The following is an 18112-nucleotide window of genomic DNA, read 5'->3' as shown; positions in this document are numbered from 1 at the left end:
CATTGCCATTTCTGGACTGATGTATGTACCATAGTGTCAGCAAACTAACTTTTTTTTTTGTAGCTTAGTGTATTGTGGCGTAAGACGACCTGTCAGGGGAATAATAGAGATTTTGCACGTGACCCTCGGTTGCATACATGTTGTGTAAAGTCGTTTTTTTTTTTTCTCTGAAGCCTCTAAAGGTAAACTCCCGATTAAATGGATGGCGCCAGAATCTATTAACTTCAGACGCTTTACATCATCGAGTGATGTGTGGATGTTTGGTAAGTGTGCCGTTTTGGTGCGATTGTGAGCTATTTTGGGAGGTTTTTTTATGTTTATGTTTATTTTTTTCCCATTTTAATATATTGCAGTTCAGTTGTTCAGAATTGATCGATTTTGGTTTAAGGACAGTACGAAATGATAGAAAAATACTGTTTGTGTTCCTGTCAAAATTTCATGAACACATTCTGTAGTGCAGGGATTTGATATGCATTATATTTTGTGCTGTTGTCGTGTTCTGCGTGCAGGCGTGTGCATGTGGGAGATATTGATGTATGGAGTGAAGCCCTTTCAAGGTGTGAAAAACAACGATGTGATTGGCCGTATCGAGAACGGCGAGAGACTGGCCATGCCCCACAACTGCCCCCCCACCCTGTACAGTCTGATGACCAAGTGCTGGTCTTACGACCCTAGCAAACGCCCTTGCTTCAATGAGCTCAAAGCACAGCTGAGGTACACACACACACACACACACACACACACACACACACACACACACACACACACACACACACACACAATGCACTCACAACACACAAGTAACCTTCTGTGTTATTGGGGTATTGAGAGGTCTTAGGTTATGTGTGTATTATTTGAAAGTGTGGGTAGATGCTTGAAAATTTGGCCATTAACAATTATTCTTCTTCTTATTTTTTGCACCAGGGGGCGCACAGGAGAACTGAATACGAGCGTTAAGTTTCTCCTTTTGTTTCGCTGACGCAGGACCTTTTTTGCATCATGAACATACGTCCTGTTGTATTTTAACATTTAATATTCTAAAAACGAATCTAAAACTGGAGTGAAAAAGTACAACGTCACTGTGAATTACTGAAAACGTTTTTGAAGCAGTGCACTACAGCAGCGGACAAACAGTCAAAGTAAAAGTCTTTCTATTCGTCTTTTTTATACTGGACCAAAAAAGAAAAAAAATAAAACACGATAGCACAATTACATGTACACTACTCTCAAAACCTTAAAATGCACTAATATTTAAATAGCTTGTATTAAAAACATTCTTTATATAATCTAACAATAACCTACTCCACTATGTCACAGAGAGCGCATTAAGTATACATGTGAAATCAGGAGATGAGGATTATGATTGCAGGACTGATTGACAACGGTGAATTTGTGTCCATCAGAGATGATACATAAATTTGCCAGCGAAGTTCCCTCATAAACAGTGACTCAGTCCGTGTCTGAGTAACTTCCTGTTCACAGTTTATCTCGTAGGTTGCATAGCAACGCAAAAGATATTGCCATCAGTGCCCCTCCTTTTTACTCATTGATTCCTTTCTTTCTTTCATCTTGCACACATTTGCAGACACACACACACACCCGCACACACCCATTCCCGTTCACAGACTCGGCCCTAAAGGCATGTCTCCCCAAGCTATAGAGAACAACCTCAGTACTGACGAAACAGTAAAGCGAGTCCAGCATTCTCCGCTCATGTACACACACGCTCCCTGTGGCGGCAACAAAACAAGCCTCCAGAGGGCACACTTTTGTGATGACGCGCGACTCAGCACGTAGCGTAATTGTTTATATGCAGGTGTGAAACATTTTGATCAACAGGACTGTGACAGCTGATCAGCAGCAAATGTTACAACCAGAAATTGCATTCTTTATACGGTTAAACACTGGTACAGCACACATACAGCCCCCAACCCCCCCCTATTTCTATCCACATTAATAATTTTCCAGGTTTCCTGGAAACGATGTAAATATTGTCCTGGTAACGCTCTTTCTAGCACCGAATCAGGCCCATAAAAGGCACTGGTTAATATCATAATCATCTGTTAGGAAGTAATCTCTTTAGATGCCATGTGTCAGGCTTCGTTCCTATTCAGTTCATCTCTTTTAGGTAAGACGTAAGTAAATGGTTCATTTCTACCGAAGTTGTCAGCTGTCAGATATTTGAGGTGCGAAGAACTTTTTAATCGTTTGCGGTAATGCAAATCACGAACGTTCTCAAAAGTCAAACACGCTGCCTCACTTTTGGCAGCCTGCTCTGACCGTAAGTCAGATTAGCTTTTAGTCATGCATTGTACATAAAGTCCATAATTTAATATGCGATTCAGTAGACTATTAGAGGCATTTCCTGAACGTTCCCTATGCAGCTGCACAAATAGCTTCTTGGCATGAGCTGTAAGTCAGTAATTGGGCATATAACCTGGGGAAAAGGTGGAGTGAATAGTTTAAAATAGGGAGAGGAAAGTAGAAAAGGCAGTTATTAGGCCACGTCCAGGTTCAGGTTGAGTCTCATTAGACCAGAAAAGAAGTGGACTGTAAAGAGTCAGTCAATCGGAATGAAACCAAACCACCTATAATTAAACGTATACATTCTGATCCCAAAATACAGCCATAAAATGTATTTATCATTTAAAGACCAGGCTCCTACTCAGACCTCTTTTTCCCCATTATATTTATTTCACACTGTTCTGATGTCCTAATGCGCTCTAATGACTTCTAGTGTTATTCACTCACTTTAGCATAAAATGAACTATTAGAAATCTGTGTTCCTCTTGTATTAAGAATCTGTGTTCTAAGCAGCACTGCGATGCGGACGATCAGGTTTCCACCTTTCATTTGTTTTGTAATTGTAATGGCATTTTTTTCCCTTTGCCGACACGTTCGTAGGATATCGTGAAGATCTGCAAAGTCACGTGATTCGGTGACTATTTTTATCGCTAATAGCTGAAATCGATCAGCATGGTCCTTATGAGATCGCTCATAGATTTTTTAATTCACCTTCAGGCTCATGATGTGAACAGTTGTTGTTGTTGTTATTGTTGTTGTGGAATGCAGTGTGTACATCAGCTCTCAGAAAGACAGAAGGGAATCCAGAAGGGAATCTGCCTATTATACACTCCAGAAGTTCAAATATTCATTACTTTTATAGTACAGGGTTGATGTATTTGCTTTAACAGCATCTCTTGACAGTATTTTGGGCTGCAAAGTTAACATGGGCATGCTCATTCTAATAGTCAAGTCAAGTCAAGTTTATTTGTATAGCGCTTTTCACAACAGACATTGTCTCAAAGCAGCTTTACAGAAAACAACAGTGAAGGTGAATGGTGTGCGTTTGTCCCTGATGAGCAAGCCGTGGCGACAGTGGCAAGGAAAAACTCCCTTAGATGATATGAGGAAGAAACCTTGAGAGGAACCAGACTCAAAGGGGAACCCATCCTCATATGGGTGACATCAAGAGTTTGGTCATAAATCTTTCAACAATACAGAACAATTTGTGATCATCATAGATCCAGCATCAGCTTCTCCATGCCAGGGCCTTTAAACACTCGGCATCTACTTCTCCATGATCATCCATAGGTCCATAATCTTCACGAGGTGGGACGTGATAATACATTATCATTTCTGTAGTAAAGCTTAAACAGGAATCCTTATGGCAGGCACTCCAAAGAAAATGGAGTGTTTATTTGGCAATAGTTTAGTGTTTGCTTGGCTTTATTTTATTTTTTTTGGTAGTTTATTTGTAAAAGAGTCTCCTGTGTAACTTAACAGTCAGAAGAAAAATCTTTGAGAGAGAGGCTGATGAGAGAATTCAGTTGACCTTAGCAGCAAAAACATAAGTCATGGGAGCTAAATGTTAACTATAGATATACTACTACTACTACTACTACTACTACTACTACTACTACTACTAATAATAATAATAATAATAATAATAAGTAGTAGTTATGTGCTGTTGTTGAAAAACACTTTTGTGCTATAACATTATAATACCTCACTGTGTATTGTCTAAACCAACACTTTGCTTATGTTTTATTCCTCACACTTAGAAGGGACATATTTGCTTTCACATTCTTATCCACTGCATGCATGACTAACTGAGCGATGATGCATGACAAATACAGGCTTGTATGAACAGGCTGCCTATTTTAGGAATAGAGGCACTTTTCCTAAATGTTACACATGCTGTACATTCAACTCCTGATGAGCAAATGAGCAAATATTAGCACATAATGAGCAGTGGTCTTACAGTTTCTGTGCAATGCGCTTCATTGGGAACACCTGTACATCTATACACCAGTGGGATAGAAACTCATCTATGTGACTTTAACCAGGACATATTTAATGTTGGCTGGTTTAAGTAAACAGGACCCTTCTTTACAAGTGTGATGCACACAAAAGCGTCTTGCAACTCCTATCAACTAAGAACCGGAATCTGAGGCTTCAGTGGCCAAAGACTCACTTTTTTACTTATGATGTTGGATGTAAACATTAACTTGAAGCTCTTGACTTGCATCTGCAAGATTTTATGCACTGCTGCCATGTGATTGGCAGATTGAATAAATAGTAGTTTTGATTTATTTATTTTTTTCTTCACATCGATTGGCACCAATAACATTATTTAAATGTTAGCATTTATAACATTTTCTATCTTTTTATTAGATTTTTTTTATTGGAATTAATGTTTTAATTACCATTGTAGGAATGTTATATAAGTACAAAATAAATATCAGCTATAAAATAAAATATAAATAAATAAAATATCAAATAAAGCTATAAGATAAAAGCCCCCCATCATTCCATGTATTGTTGATACCAGCTCGGCATCTGTTTTTCGGCTTCTCATCTCGTCGAGTCAAGAAATAAAAGAAATTCGGGTATGACCCGTGATGGTGTCGACTTTTAGCTGAAGCGTTTGATTGCGGTTTCCAGGTAAAGGACTAACTTTGGAGAGGACCTCTGAGGCCACACTTTCACGAATGATCTGAACAGGTGTATTTTAACTCTGTTGTGTCCTTCATTCATCTGTTGGCAGCACACATGCCGGGTTTTTCAGGGTTCACTGCATCTAAATATAGTAGTCAGAGCCCGGGTCTAGCACATGAAGTACATTCTCTTCTGTTAGTGCGGGCTCTCACACGGTAGTGCTGTTAACGTCTCCTCCATCTCTCTACGGGAATCCGGTAAGTTGCATTAGAGAGGGTTAGTATTCAGTCGAAATGAATTTATTTAAGTCTTGCTAGCTAGTTTTTAGCACTTTGGAGCGTAACTGTTGTGAATGAGTTTCCTGTAATGTTCATGTTCATAGGCATTCCAGTGTGTATAAGTCTGGGTTTTTACATTTCACAAGATGAAGTGTTACATAACAAAGTCAATCTCTTTCCTGCTGCTGGTTATGGGTTGTGTCATTCTTTCCTGGAATTTTGATTGGATTTGTGCACGGAGGCAGGTCTGGACTTAAAATACACACACACGAGTCTTAAACAGTTAGTCTTAGTGTGAAGAGCTTGAGTCAAAGTGGCACGTGTGTCTGGATTCTTTCCCACTGTGTGTGCTTGTGTGTGTGTGTGTGTGTGTGTGTGTGTGTGTGTGTGTGTGTGTTCAGGCTTTAGCAGTGATGTTGTTAGCTCACAGGGCTTTTTTCCCTCCTCCATGTTTCTGTAGCACCATCCTCGCGGAGGAGAAGGCTCAGCAGGAGGAGCGCAGCCGGATGGAGATGAGGAGGCAGGTGAACGTGTCCTGGGATTCCGGGGGTTCAGACGAGGCACCCCCTAAAGTAAGTGGCACGATGTTTCAGTTGAACCGAAAGCATTTTTTGAATGAGAACATGAGACTACTTTTGTACTCCACAATCGGCGAGAGCTGCATCGTTCCAGCTGTTGAACTGTTATGTCCGGTACGCATGTGACATATATATTAGTGTTTTAGCTTTAATTCTGTTTACGGTCCAGATCTGTATGATGCGTTTGAAATCGAGTTGCCGTTGGTTTGGTAACAATTTATCATTTGTCACTTCTGCGGTTTGGTCAGTACAATAGTCTTTGTGTGAAATGCAGCTGGATTATTCGTTCATTTTCAATAAGCACTTTGTCCTAGAATCCACACTGGGTGTAAGGCAGAATTACACAGTGTTCAGTCACCAACTGATTTTTAATTCCATTGCACCATAAACAAAGTATGACTGGATGTGTAACAGGGAGTGCTTATATGATAGAGAATACGTACATGCTGCTATAAAATGCGCTGTAACTAGAACAAACTTCTGGCATTTATAATAAAGCTGAACAGTTATCCTTTTATTTAGTTTAGTATTTTATACCCATCTTAGCTGAATTATAGTCACTCCACTTTGCATGCACCAAATAAAAAGATTGCTGATAAGACTACAAATGATATTTCAACCTATGAACATTATATATATGTCTGCTGTGCCTGATTTAGAGCAGAGAAGGCATTTAAATGATTTGCTTTGGGAATACTAAAGCTAATCTGAATTCTTAATATTCCCCTCAATAACTTAATGCTTTCTGCACTTAGTTCTTATATGGTACAATGACACAGTAACGTTTTGGCCAAGTCCAAGGAATAGTGTCTGATTTCTGACTCGAAACCTGTCCATCTTCCATTTGTATGCAATATGGTGATGAATTGTGAATGATTTATTAATATATATATATATATATATATATACACACAATCATACATGTTTTAGATGTTTGGGTGATAATGTATTTTGTATTCAATAACATTTCATGAATAAGTGTTAGTTTGGTTAAAGGTTTTATTCAAAGTGAGAAAGATTATTTCATATCCTATAGCTAAAATACATGATTGTGGCAAATATTATTATTATTGTTGTTGTTAATAACTATGATTATTAACAACAACAATAATAATAATAATAATAAAATTGTTTAGAAAATGAGTAAGACAGCCAGTGATCACTTACTAGTCAGCTACATACACACATACTGTGTGTTTGTGTGTGTGTGTGTGTGTGTGTGTGTGTGTGTGTGTGTGTGTTTATTATAGCTTTTCTCACACTTTTCTCACACTGCCCCATCACCTCCCCCATTGAGATTATTTACGGCCATGCGGTCATTCTGCTCGCTCTTCTACAGGTGTTCCTGTCTGTCTGTCTTTCTGTCTGTCACCATCACACCAGCTAAAGTGTGGCTATAGTATTGTGCGCTTTTTATTGCCGACGTGTTTATACACTGTGGCTCATCTGCGTTGTGTTGTTCATGTGTTGTTCTCATGATTCTCTAAATATCCTCTCTTATCATCTGCGTTGTGTGCCTGCTGTCTTTGTCTGGGCTGTAACATACCTGCTTGTGGGTGTGTGTGTGTGTGTGTGTGTGTGTGTGTGTGTGTGTGTGTGTGTGTGTGTGTGTGTGTGTGTGTGTAGCCTTCACGCAGACTCTCTCTGCAGCACAGTTTTAGCTCGGACTGTCTATCTGCTGCTTCTGCATTTCAGCAGTCTTTCGGCTCCCAGCTCTCCCTCTGCTTCTTCCAGCCCCCTGCTGTATCTCCGCTGCTCCCACTCCAACTAGTGCTGAACTCCCAGAATACCTCACTGCCCCCACATGTGCCCATGCTCAGCAGGAGGCCCTCCATACCACCCACAATGGCCCTAACTGGGCAAACCCTGAGGCAGCATGCTTACTGTCCCTCTCTCCAGGCAGGTGTTATTGGGACAGCAGGGAAAACTAATTTATTAAAAAAACTTTGTGAACGCATCTTGCCAAGATGTGGAAATTTCTGCATGTTCAGTGCACTCAAACATACCACATGACCCCATTACTTGCTACCTGCATGTGCATGAACTCATTGTAATTTAGGTAAACTGTGTTCTCGTGTCAAGCTGCAGAACTTTACACAAAGCCAAGTGTTTTCAAATGTCAGTGTTTCGAGCTGTTAAGAACTCTGTCCCATTATATTTCACTGTTTGTTTTTGACTCTTTTTTTCCTCTGCTCATCCGGAGGGGTGGCTACGTGACTCTTTTTATGAGAGGCTGTACAAGGTAGATTTGCCTCTTAACAGCTCTCTCCATCCACAGCTGAATGTGGTGCAGCATCTCAACCAATCAGAAGAGGACTTGCTGCCTTCTCTGTTTAATCCCCTAATATCAACTAACACACATCGCACCTCTTCCTCAACTAAATAACCGTTTAAAAAAAGGCCATTGACTAAGTGCTTGGTTTTTATTTTGGTTTATCCCCTTCAACAGACTGGATTTTCCATCCACAAAAAATCATTGCAGCCTTGCGGTTTTGTGTGTGCCTCCTCCACTAACCACAGTGTCTCATACAAATCAGAATGCTCGAATATACATACAAAATTAATGTGTGTGTGTGTGTGTGTGTGTGTGTGTGTGTGTGTGTGTGTGTGTGTGTATGTGTGCGTTCACAGCCCAGCAGACCTGGTTATCCAAGTCCACGCTCCAGTGAAAGTTTCTACCCCAGTCCTCAACATATAGGCCAGCACAATCACTTTCAGGTACACACACTACAGCGGTACTGCAGTCGATAGACACGCTGTACAAAAACCACAGAAACATTCAGGTGGTATTTGTCATCCATAAATTGTTTAAAGGTTGTTTGGTGTTTTCCAGATGGGAGGCTACCCAGGACCTCACACCATGCCCTCCATGCCCAGTGGGCTGTATCCTCCACAGGCCTCAGGCATGGGCCTCGACCTCCACGACAGCTGGAATCATCACCGAGCTGCTCAGGATCACGCCATGTGGAACCCCAGCATAGAGGTCAGGAAAAAAAAAATGGCATTCTTGATAATCAGCTATTACCTGTTTGTAGACAACAAGCTATATTGGGGGTTCGAGCCCCGGAATCGCCAAGCTGCCACCCTTTGGGCTCTTGAGCAAGGTCCTTACCCCGTCAGTGCTCTAGGGGCGCTGTATCATGACTGACCCTGCGTCCTGACCACAGCTTCCTACATCACTGGATATGCGAAGATAGTATAAAGCCCCTTTCTTAATAATAAACAGTGATATGTCATAAATAGTGATTCGGTTGTTTTAAAGTCTCGGATTAGTAATAAAAAGCATGCTGTGTGTGTGTGTTGTGTATATTAGGACGGCGGTGTTCTGAGGGCCGTCACGGGTCAGTCTTTACCTCCTCACCTGATGGAGGAGCAGCTGATGTTGCAGCAGCAGCAGATGGAGGAGGACCAGCGTTGGCTAGAGCAAGAGGAGCGGTTAATGGTATTCAGCTCATCTGATCTCACTCGACTAGCTTTCCAGCTGGTTGCCATGCTTTTTACCACTTGTCTACCTTTCTATTTTATAATTTCCTCTTACCTTCAGTCGCTTTTCAGCCATTTCTTATTTAATGACACACTGAATGATTTTATCTCCATCTCTTTTCACCGTTTTTTTTGGTCCCTTTTCCTAAATGTTTTTTGCCCTCAGTAAGATTTTTAAAAATGTGCAACGGCTCCCCCTGTCAGCTAAACTAAAGTCTTATTGGTTGTCTTTTTTCCGACGAATGGTTGAGTCGCAGCACACATACGCTAGCAAAATGATCAAGAATTTGATTATTATTGTATTGTATAGTGTATATCAGCAAAATATCGCTATCAATGATGAGCACACACACACATGTGAGTAGGATCTTAGACATGTAAGCAGCACTGACCTTTTTTTCTGACTTTGGAAACATTCTTTTGTAGTCTCTTCACTTTTCAGGCAATTTTTACCATTGGTTAAAATACCACTGCAGGAATGCGAAGGCATGTGAATCTCCAGAGGCTGACAGATATAGAGTGTCATGATCCTTATAGGCTTGGAGAGAATACTGGCCAAGCGTGTGTGTGAAAGAGACAGGGAGCAGGACATGAGGCTCTGGCACGGTGCCGGAGTTATTTATTATACTGTCATTATCTTCAGCCTGTCTCATAGAACGCCTCACTCTGTTTCCTGTGGAAAGCTGAAAGCGCAGCACCAAAATATGGTATTGAACGTCTTCCCCCAACACGCCGTTGTTCAGAAACCCGTTCAAATCTTCACGACGCTCTGATCGTTCAGAAATACGCGGGTCCAATCATATTCTCGTTATCGGGTCATGATAATGGTTAGAGTTTGGAGGACTGTTTTTTATATAAAGACAGCGTGTATGGTACAGGTGCAGCATTCGGGAATTCCTGAGTAATGAGGGGGTTGTGTTAGCAGTGAGGCGTGAAGCAGCTAAACTCACCCTCACCCACCACTGATGAAAGTTAAATTGCTGAGGCTAGGAGGGAATTTTTCTCAATTCTTTTGGCTTTGCCCTGCTTCTCTGTATAGCACGAAAAACGGCTGGCACGCGGAAAGGGTGCCGAGGCTAGAAGAATCAAGCAGAGAGAACGAGAAAGGGTGCGCAAAGGCAAAGAAAGCAGTGTGAAAAGAGGCAGAGGGGAGAGATGTAGCAAGGTTGATACAGAGAGGTTGTAGAGAAGGGAAAAGGAAGAGGTGGAGAGGAGGTGGAGGAGGGAGGAGAGCAGGGGAAGACTTGGCATAGCTAAGTTGAGGCTCGTTTAGTGGGAGTGACTCGATGTGGGTGCATGCATGCCTCACCACAGGAGCTTCCTCTCAGCACATGCTTTTTTCTCCATGAATGGAGTCAAACGCTGCTCTGCTCTCAAGACTTAAAAACACAGAAAGGAATACAAAGGAACGGTCTATAGGATGCAGGTCTTCAAGTCCTGCTTTGGGAAACTGGTATGGTGCTGAGCAGGGATGGGTTTCATGGGTTTGATAGGTTATATGTCATTGTGTGTGACTCTTAGTTTGTGTGTGTGTGTGTGTGTGTGTGTGTGTGTGTGTGTGTGTGTGTGTGTGTGTGTGTGTGTGTGTGTTAAATCAGAATGATTTTTTTTCCATTGATGTAAAATAATATGTATATAATGTGACTTATGTGGTTTGTTGCAGTTGTTTCTTGAGTTCACTCTTAACATGACTATAAAAATATATTTTTTAAAAGTATTATTTTTGTAATCTATGTAATCTTGATGTCTCCTCTGTTGACGTGCTGTTTTCTTCTCTTTCCCTTTTTATTTTTCTGCTTAGAAACCAGACTCTAGGAATTCCAGAGGCAGTATAGACAGAGAAGACTGCAGTCTCCAGGGACCAGTGAGTTTCTGTTTTTCTGTTTGTTTCCCAGGATGACACAGTGGAGACAATGGGAATTTCCTCTTTTCTATTAATGAACAAATCTGTTGTATAACACTCACATGTGTGTACACACATGTTCAAGCTCCAGGCATCATTAGTATCCACTTGTGGTCTAATAGTGACACCTTATAGTAAAGCTCATTTGCAACATGATACCTTTTTAACAGTAAATAAACCATCAACACTTTGAATGCTATGGCTAACTTCAGCACATGTACTGTTCAAACTAGTCAGATTTGACTCATAATATGTGTGTGTACAGGCATGTGCGTGTGTGTTTGTATCCTTGGACGTACTCCCTGTAGAATTGCCTTTGGCATTGTACTAAACAGAAAAAGGAGACATTACATTGGGTGTTTTGTTTCTGCTCTCACTATGCAAAAATGTTGGTACTGGTGCTATATATATATATATAAATACTGTATATACTGTTGTATATGTAGTTTTATTACAGTGTATTATAAGTCCAATCCTGGTTGATTCTTCTAACTGAGCTGAGCTGAGTTTTATGTGATTGAGAGGATCACACCACACTATTAGGAATAAGTTCACCATTTTGTGCTCTTTTTATAGTGCATGGTTGTCTGAGCATTCAGTTCTCCTCCCATAGTATGGACACAGTGAGTCTGTCTTTAGCCAGTGGTCCTGATGATGTGACAGACCGGTGAAAGGCTAATTTGATCATTTGTTGATAAGTAGGACGTTGTTTGGGTAAGGCCTATGTTCTTTAGTTCTATAAAGTCACATGTTCTTCACAAACATGGGCCATATGGGACATGTGGTAATTATGTGTTTATTAAGTGAGGCTGTTAACGGTTGACTCATTAGTCAGTAAGTGTTGAAACGCAACAACGTGATATAAATAAAATTCCAAAGACACCGGATAAGTGCTTGAGCCGTACTTTTGGTCCAAGACTCGGCTTTTATCACTGGGTACTATTTTAAATAATATGATATTTATTTAACAATTATTATTATTATTATTTTTTTTGTATAACACTTAACAATGTACATTGTTCAAAAGTAGCTTTAGAGAATCAAAAAGATTTCAAATATAGATTTTAGCATCATAAATGAGTAACTATATGTTTAACTCTAATGAGCAAGCCAGTGGTGACTGTGGAAAGGGAAAAACTCCCTCAGATAGTATGAGGAAGATACCTTGAGAGGAACGAGTCTCAAAAGTGGACCTCACCCTCATCTGGGTGACACTGAATGTCCTTTCAGTACAGTTCTATCATTAAGGTGATCAGCTGACACTTGAATGCAAATCCTTTCATGTAGTCTTAGCAAACAGAACCAAGCTGTGTCTGTCAGATGCAGTGTTTTTCCCACACCATTTTTAGGGACTCTATAAGATTAACACTTTGATTCTATCCACGCGAGGACTTGACATTGTTTAAATTGGAGATTCCCTAATGTTAAGTTCTAAATACATTTGGTCTGACTGGACCCTGACTTGCATTCACATCAAACTTCGGATTATGGGCAACATTGTATTCTTAGTAATGTGGCATGCGGGATGGTGCCAGGAGCATTTCAAAAGAGTTTCTAAACGTTAAAAAAATATCAACCAACTTGGAAAATTGGAATTTGTGGCTGATAAGACTGGAGCACAATGTGGTCTTCTGTTGTTGTCGTCCTTTCAACCCCAGGTTTTCGATATGTTGTGTGTTCTGAGATGCTTTTCTGCTCATCTGGTTTCTTCCTCATAACATCTAAGGGAGTTTTTCCTTGCCACAGTCACCATGGCTGCTCATCAGGGGGTAAATACACATCGTTCACCTTAACTTAAATTCTGGAAAGCTGCTTTTAGACAATGTCTGTTGTGAAAAGCGCTATACAAATAGACTTGACTTGACTCATCATGGTTGTAAAGAGTTACGGTTATTTGAGTAAAAAGTAGCCCTTTATTGCAGTGCAAACTAGTCTAACCATTCTCCTCTGACGTTTCTCCTTAACAAGGCATCCAGTCTGTCAGCATGGTTCTGTTTTAAATCCTTGCTTCTTTATTTATTCCATAAAATTCCTGTTTATTATATTCACAGGCAAAAAACCCCCCAAAACAAAACACAGGGGCAGGTGAAAATCCATGCATATAAAATCCCAAAACTAAGCATCTGTATACTAGTCAATGTTTACAGTTATGGGTGTTTCAGGTTGAACATCTGTTTATTATTATTATTATTATTTTATTTAGACTCATTTTGTCCCTGAAGCTCCTTTTATTATGTTCACATCCTTATGTAGATCAGTCTCTCTTGCGGGCAGGTGTGTACGTGCGTGTAAGTGTGTGTGTTTGTGCATAGGTATGCCAGGCATCTTGGTAACTTCACACTCAAACCACAACACAGATGGAAGAAGAAATGCTACACTTCTGTATTTCTCTGACTGATGGTGTTTTTTTTGTTTTTGTTTATTGGTGCAGACAGGAAACCAGCACATCTACCAGCCAGTGGGGAAAGCAGGTAAATCTCTATATGCTTCATTTCACTACCCATGCACACACACCACTTTCTGTATCATGCACACACACCACTTTCTGTATCTCCTTTCCACTGTAGGTTTCAAGAGAAAATAGTGTTTGTGGTATTATCTTTTTTTTTTTGTGTGTAATTGTTTCCACTTGCTAGAAGCCTACGGTTACACAGTCCTAAAAGCACACACACTAGCATGTTCTTAAAGCAACATCCTGCCTGGGCTATAAATATTGGCAGTGGTTTTGGTGCTTTGTGCTCAGTCTTTCTGGTCGTTTCACTGCATTTCTTTCAGATCATGCTGTTCCTCCTAAGAAGCCTCCTCGTCCTGGAGCCCCGGGTCATGCAGGCAGCGCGGCCGGCCTTAACACTGCAGATAACTATAACGACGGAGTCAAGGTACAGACACACTCACACACACACACACAAACAGTCCAGCCAAAGCAATCTGTCTCTCAATGTCATGCAGAATAGCTGTTTTTGTTCAGGGAGTGTCTTCTGTGTCTGGGCTTTATAAAAGCTTGTATGTTTGTTAGGCTTTGTTGCTGCTCACCACTGCAATTATGGCACACACATAAAGTTATCCACGGTTTCTGCTTTAGCAAACACATTCATTTACATATATATATATATATATATATATATATATATATATATATATATATATATATATATATATATATATATATATATATATTGTCATTGTTGAAGTGGGTCAGGAGGTGGGAACTTAAGGTACTGAAGGGGATTTGTTGTACATACAGTATCATGTTTTGGGAGGGAAAAAAGAACAGAGAAGTCAAAGATTCTTGCTTTATATGCATAACTTTACAGACTGGATACATTTTGAATTGATGCATTATGCATATTATATTACATTCTTATTATAGATTTAAATGGCCTACAATAACTAAAAGTGATAGTTTTGGCCTCATTACTTCATTTAAAAGGTTGCTGTTCAAAACCAAACAAGCATTTTTTTTTTTCATTCAAAGATACATTAGTGTACAGTGTGTGTGTGTGTGTGTGTGTGTGTGTGTGTGTGTGTGTGTGTGTGTGTGTGTGTGTGTGTGTGTGTGTGTTCAATTTTGGCACGTTAGGGGGAAGAAATGCAAAACATAAAATGACTTGTCGCATTTTATTAGCGTAGTTTATTATTATTAACATTCATGATCATTAACATTTCAACCGTTTACATTTTTAAAACAATTTTAAATAAAATGCCTGCTTGGTTAAATAATAAAAAATTTTAAAAAGAAGATTTAATAAAAAATGAAATAGAATAAATAAAAATAATGCAATGCACTTTTTTAATTATAGTGATTACATCGCGCAATCAGTTAAATCGGCACAATTTATATTGATTTAATACAATTTGATAAATGGTAAAATGAAAATAAAAAGTTTACATTTGTTAAAGACCCAATTTGGGTAATACAGGTGTGTGTGTGAACGTGTGTGTGCGTGTGTGAGTGTTTCACATTTAATGTTTAATTTTCACTCCCTTGATATGCAGAATTGACAGGATTTTCTTATATTAAGAGAAATTCTTGAAGCTGGACATAAAACGTTAAAGAATATGGATTCTTTATCGTTTTCATGCATACGCAAAACAAATCTTATTTCCGGTACAGAGTCAGTAGCCACAGTGTTGACTCTAGTTTCTTTTTTTTTTTTTTTTTTTATACCCTCCGGCATTGTTATGTACAATATGTTTTGAAGTTTAATAATATTAATAAAAAAGTGCAAGGCGGAGACTAAACAAACTTTCGGTCCGCCACTTAATATGTTCCTGAGGGAACTCAGATTTTAACTATGTTCCGCATTTAAAATGGATTGCATTCGGTGTGTGTGTAAATATGAAATAAATAAATAAATAAATAAATAAATAAATATATATATATAGAGAGAGAGAGAGAGAGAGAGAGAGAGAGAGAGAACAGTAACAGCATGAAGAGTGCAGAAATATAGGCTTCCTTTTCCCTGAACTGATCTGGATTGACTGACTGTTAAAATGTATGATAATAGCCTCTCTCTTTCTTTTTTCTCTTTTGCTGTATCTGTATCACTTATCAGCATATGAGGAAATGATGCATGTGTATGTATCACTTGTACATTAATCCCTCTGTGTTTCTCTCGTTCTCTCTCTCTCTGTCTCTCTCTCTCTCTCTCTCTCTCTCTCTCTCTCTCTCTCTCTCTCTCTCTCTCTCTGTCTCTCTCTCTCTCTCTCTCTCTCTCTCTCTCTCTCTGTCTCTGCCCCTGCACTGTGCCTCACTGTTTTGCACCTCTAGCCCTGGAGGGTAAGAACACTGAGTGAAGTCTGTCTTAGTCTCTTTCTGTTTCTCCATCTCTGTATTTTTCCATCTCATGTCTCAACTTTCAGGATATAAACACGCAATCAAAAATCAATGTACAAATTCCACATTAACACAACATATTTCCACAAATTGTTATTTCCATAATAGAAGCACAATATAAGTTGACAGAAGATCATGCTATTAAAGTTTGGGCATCATGGTGAAAGCGGGTTTGGCTGGCCTGAACATTTCAGTTGCTTCTTATACCTTATTATTAATCATGGTGCAGTTTTATAGGCATCATATAATGAATCAAACACCAGCTATCCTTCCTGAACATGTTTTAAACCTGCCTGATGTGTAGCTGGTGCAAATCTCCAACTTGTTCAGGAACACACCAGAGATTTACAAGCTTGTTTGAGCAGGAGGTGAGATCTGGGCTGGTATTAATAAATCACGCACACGCACACACACACACACACACACACACACACACAGTTAATGACACTTCACCAGGTGTTAGACAGGGGAGTGCTCTTTTGTGTTAATAGGGCTTATGAACAGCTTCCTTTCTTGGTTGTAAAGACTGTAACTGATTCACTTCATGTTAGAAAGGAGATTTTTCGAGCTTTTACAATACCAGCTGAGATTTTATTTTCTAGCATTCAGTTCTTATGGGATTTTAGGGTTATTTTAGCCGGATTTACACTGTATGAATAAAAAAAAAATTGCACATTGTAAAAGATACTTTGGACCTGAACTGAGATTTCAGGTTTTTCAAACATATACTGTGCTCACCAACAGCCAAAGTGGCTTTATTATTTATTGTAATAATTAAAATCTCATTTTGAATGTCTCTGTTGATGTGACCACGTTTTTCTGCACACAACAGGATTGCAATAGTTGATATATATATCATGAAAGCAAGCTGGAATAGCACAGTGTAAAACCGGCTTCATTCTTGGTTACATCGCTAATCTTAATGTCATTCATAATTCAACCTCTAACTCTACTAAAGTACTGATCTGCTCAATACTGCCATCTGTCCTCAAAAACCTGCAATTGCACCGTGTTACTTGTGTTTAAACTATTTACAGATAACAGTCGAATCAAACGATTGCAAAAGGTGATAATTTTATTGTGGCTTTAATTGACTGTCCTATAATAAATATCTTTTGTCTTTATTTAGATCCAGCCTCAAGAGATTAGCCCTCCCCCCACAGCTAATCTGGACCGTTCGAATGATAAAGTCTACGAGAATGTGACCGCGCTGGTGAAGGCTGTGATCGAGATGTCGAGTAAAATCCAGCCTGCTCCTCCAGAGGAATATGTGCCAATGGTGAAGGTATAATGTGTGTCAAGTAATACTGCATTTTTTGTTGCATAAATCACATCTATATTTTACTGCAAGAATGCTTCAAAAACCTCTTCAGTTGTCTGATTGGAATCTGTGAATAGTTTTGTGCAAAAAAATACAAATAAAAATTGGCACTATAAATAGTTTTTTGTATATCATTGTTTTGGTCCTTTCGATCCTTTAATGAAAGCGATTGTGCTGAACTGTTTTTCAGGAAGTAGGTTTAGCACTGAGGAATCTTCTAGCCACAGTGGATGAGACGATTTCTTTGCTGCCGTCTCACACACACCGAGAGGTACATCTCATTTCGCTTACACAATCTGGCTCTCAATCTTTTCACCCCGAAGAATGCAGTTGTGTCGATTTTTTTATGATGTAACGCAGATTTTAATCTGTCACAAATAATGTGTGTAGGTCGAGATGGCTCAGAAGCTGCTGAACTCTGACCTGGCGGAGCTGATCAATAAGATGAAACTCGCGCAGCAGTACGTGATGACGAGCCTGCAGCAGGACTACAAGAAGCAGATGTTGACGGCTGCCCACGCGCTCGCCGTCGATGCCAAGAACCTGCTGGATGTGATCGATCAGGCCAGGCTGAAGATGCTGGGCCAGGCAAGGCCGCTCTAGAGACGTTTGAGCCTCACTACTCACCAGCACAGAACTACTAAACTAGCACACAGACATGATGCTCAGAACACGCCACGTTCTCACTCCAGCCTGCCTGCCGGGAGCACAGCAGGGGTTTTTAAAGGAGTGAAACAAAGTGTGATCTGCATTGGGACTGCTGTATTATTA

The 18112-nt window shown here is 39.8% G+C and overlaps 1 protein-coding gene and 1 long non-coding RNA gene across 32 annotated transcripts in view; one reads left to right on the top strand and one right to left on the bottom strand.

The window, feature by feature from the left end:
• ptk2ab (protein tyrosine kinase 2ab) overlaps window positions 1–18112 on the top strand; it is a 64203-nt gene that overhangs the window by 45738 nt on the left and 353 nt on the right. For 13 of the 31 annotated variants that reach the window (XM_083552346.1, XM_083552344.1, XM_083552340.1 and 10 more), the window contains 13 exons: window positions 174–263; window positions 510–714; window positions 5680–5791; window positions 8001–8039; window positions 8429–8515; window positions 8631–8780; window positions 9111–9239; window positions 11082–11147; window positions 13612–13654; window positions 13959–14062; window positions 17150–17305; window positions 17532–17612; window positions 17732–18112. The exon at window positions 17732–18112 is cut by the window's right edge and continues 353 nt beyond it. In XM_083552346.1, the coding sequence (XP_083408472.1) occupies window positions 174–263; window positions 510–714; window positions 5680–5791; window positions 8001–8039; window positions 8429–8515; window positions 8631–8780; window positions 9111–9239; window positions 11082–11147; window positions 13612–13654; window positions 13959–14062; window positions 17150–17305; window positions 17532–17612; window positions 17732–17944 (1475 nt within the window). In that variant the 3' untranslated portion in view covers window positions 17945–18112. The remainder of the gene's footprint in view (window positions 1–173; window positions 264–509; window positions 715–5679; window positions 5792–8000; window positions 8040–8428; window positions 8516–8630; window positions 8781–9110; window positions 9240–11081; window positions 11148–13611; window positions 13655–13958; window positions 14063–17149; window positions 17306–17531; window positions 17613–17731) is intronic. The other 18 variants (XM_083552348.1, XM_083552347.1, XM_083552338.1 and 15 more) reach the window with 3 other exon arrangements.
• On the bottom strand, window positions 15121–17141 carry LOC310733902. The gene is made up of 2 exons (XR_014535905.1): window positions 15929–17141; window positions 15121–15838 (listed from the first exon to the last, which is right to left on the bottom strand). It is a non-coding gene; the product is annotated as an uncharacterized lncRNA (long non-coding RNA).

Source organism: Silurus aristotelis, assembly GCF_946808225.1.
Source record: "Silurus aristotelis genome assembly, chromosome: 1".
Lineage (NCBI taxonomy): Eukaryota > Metazoa > Chordata > Actinopteri > Siluriformes > Siluridae > Silurus > Silurus aristotelis.
The sequence above is the reverse complement of the archived record's forward strand: the minus strand, read 5'-3'. Positions and strand labels throughout refer to the sequence as shown.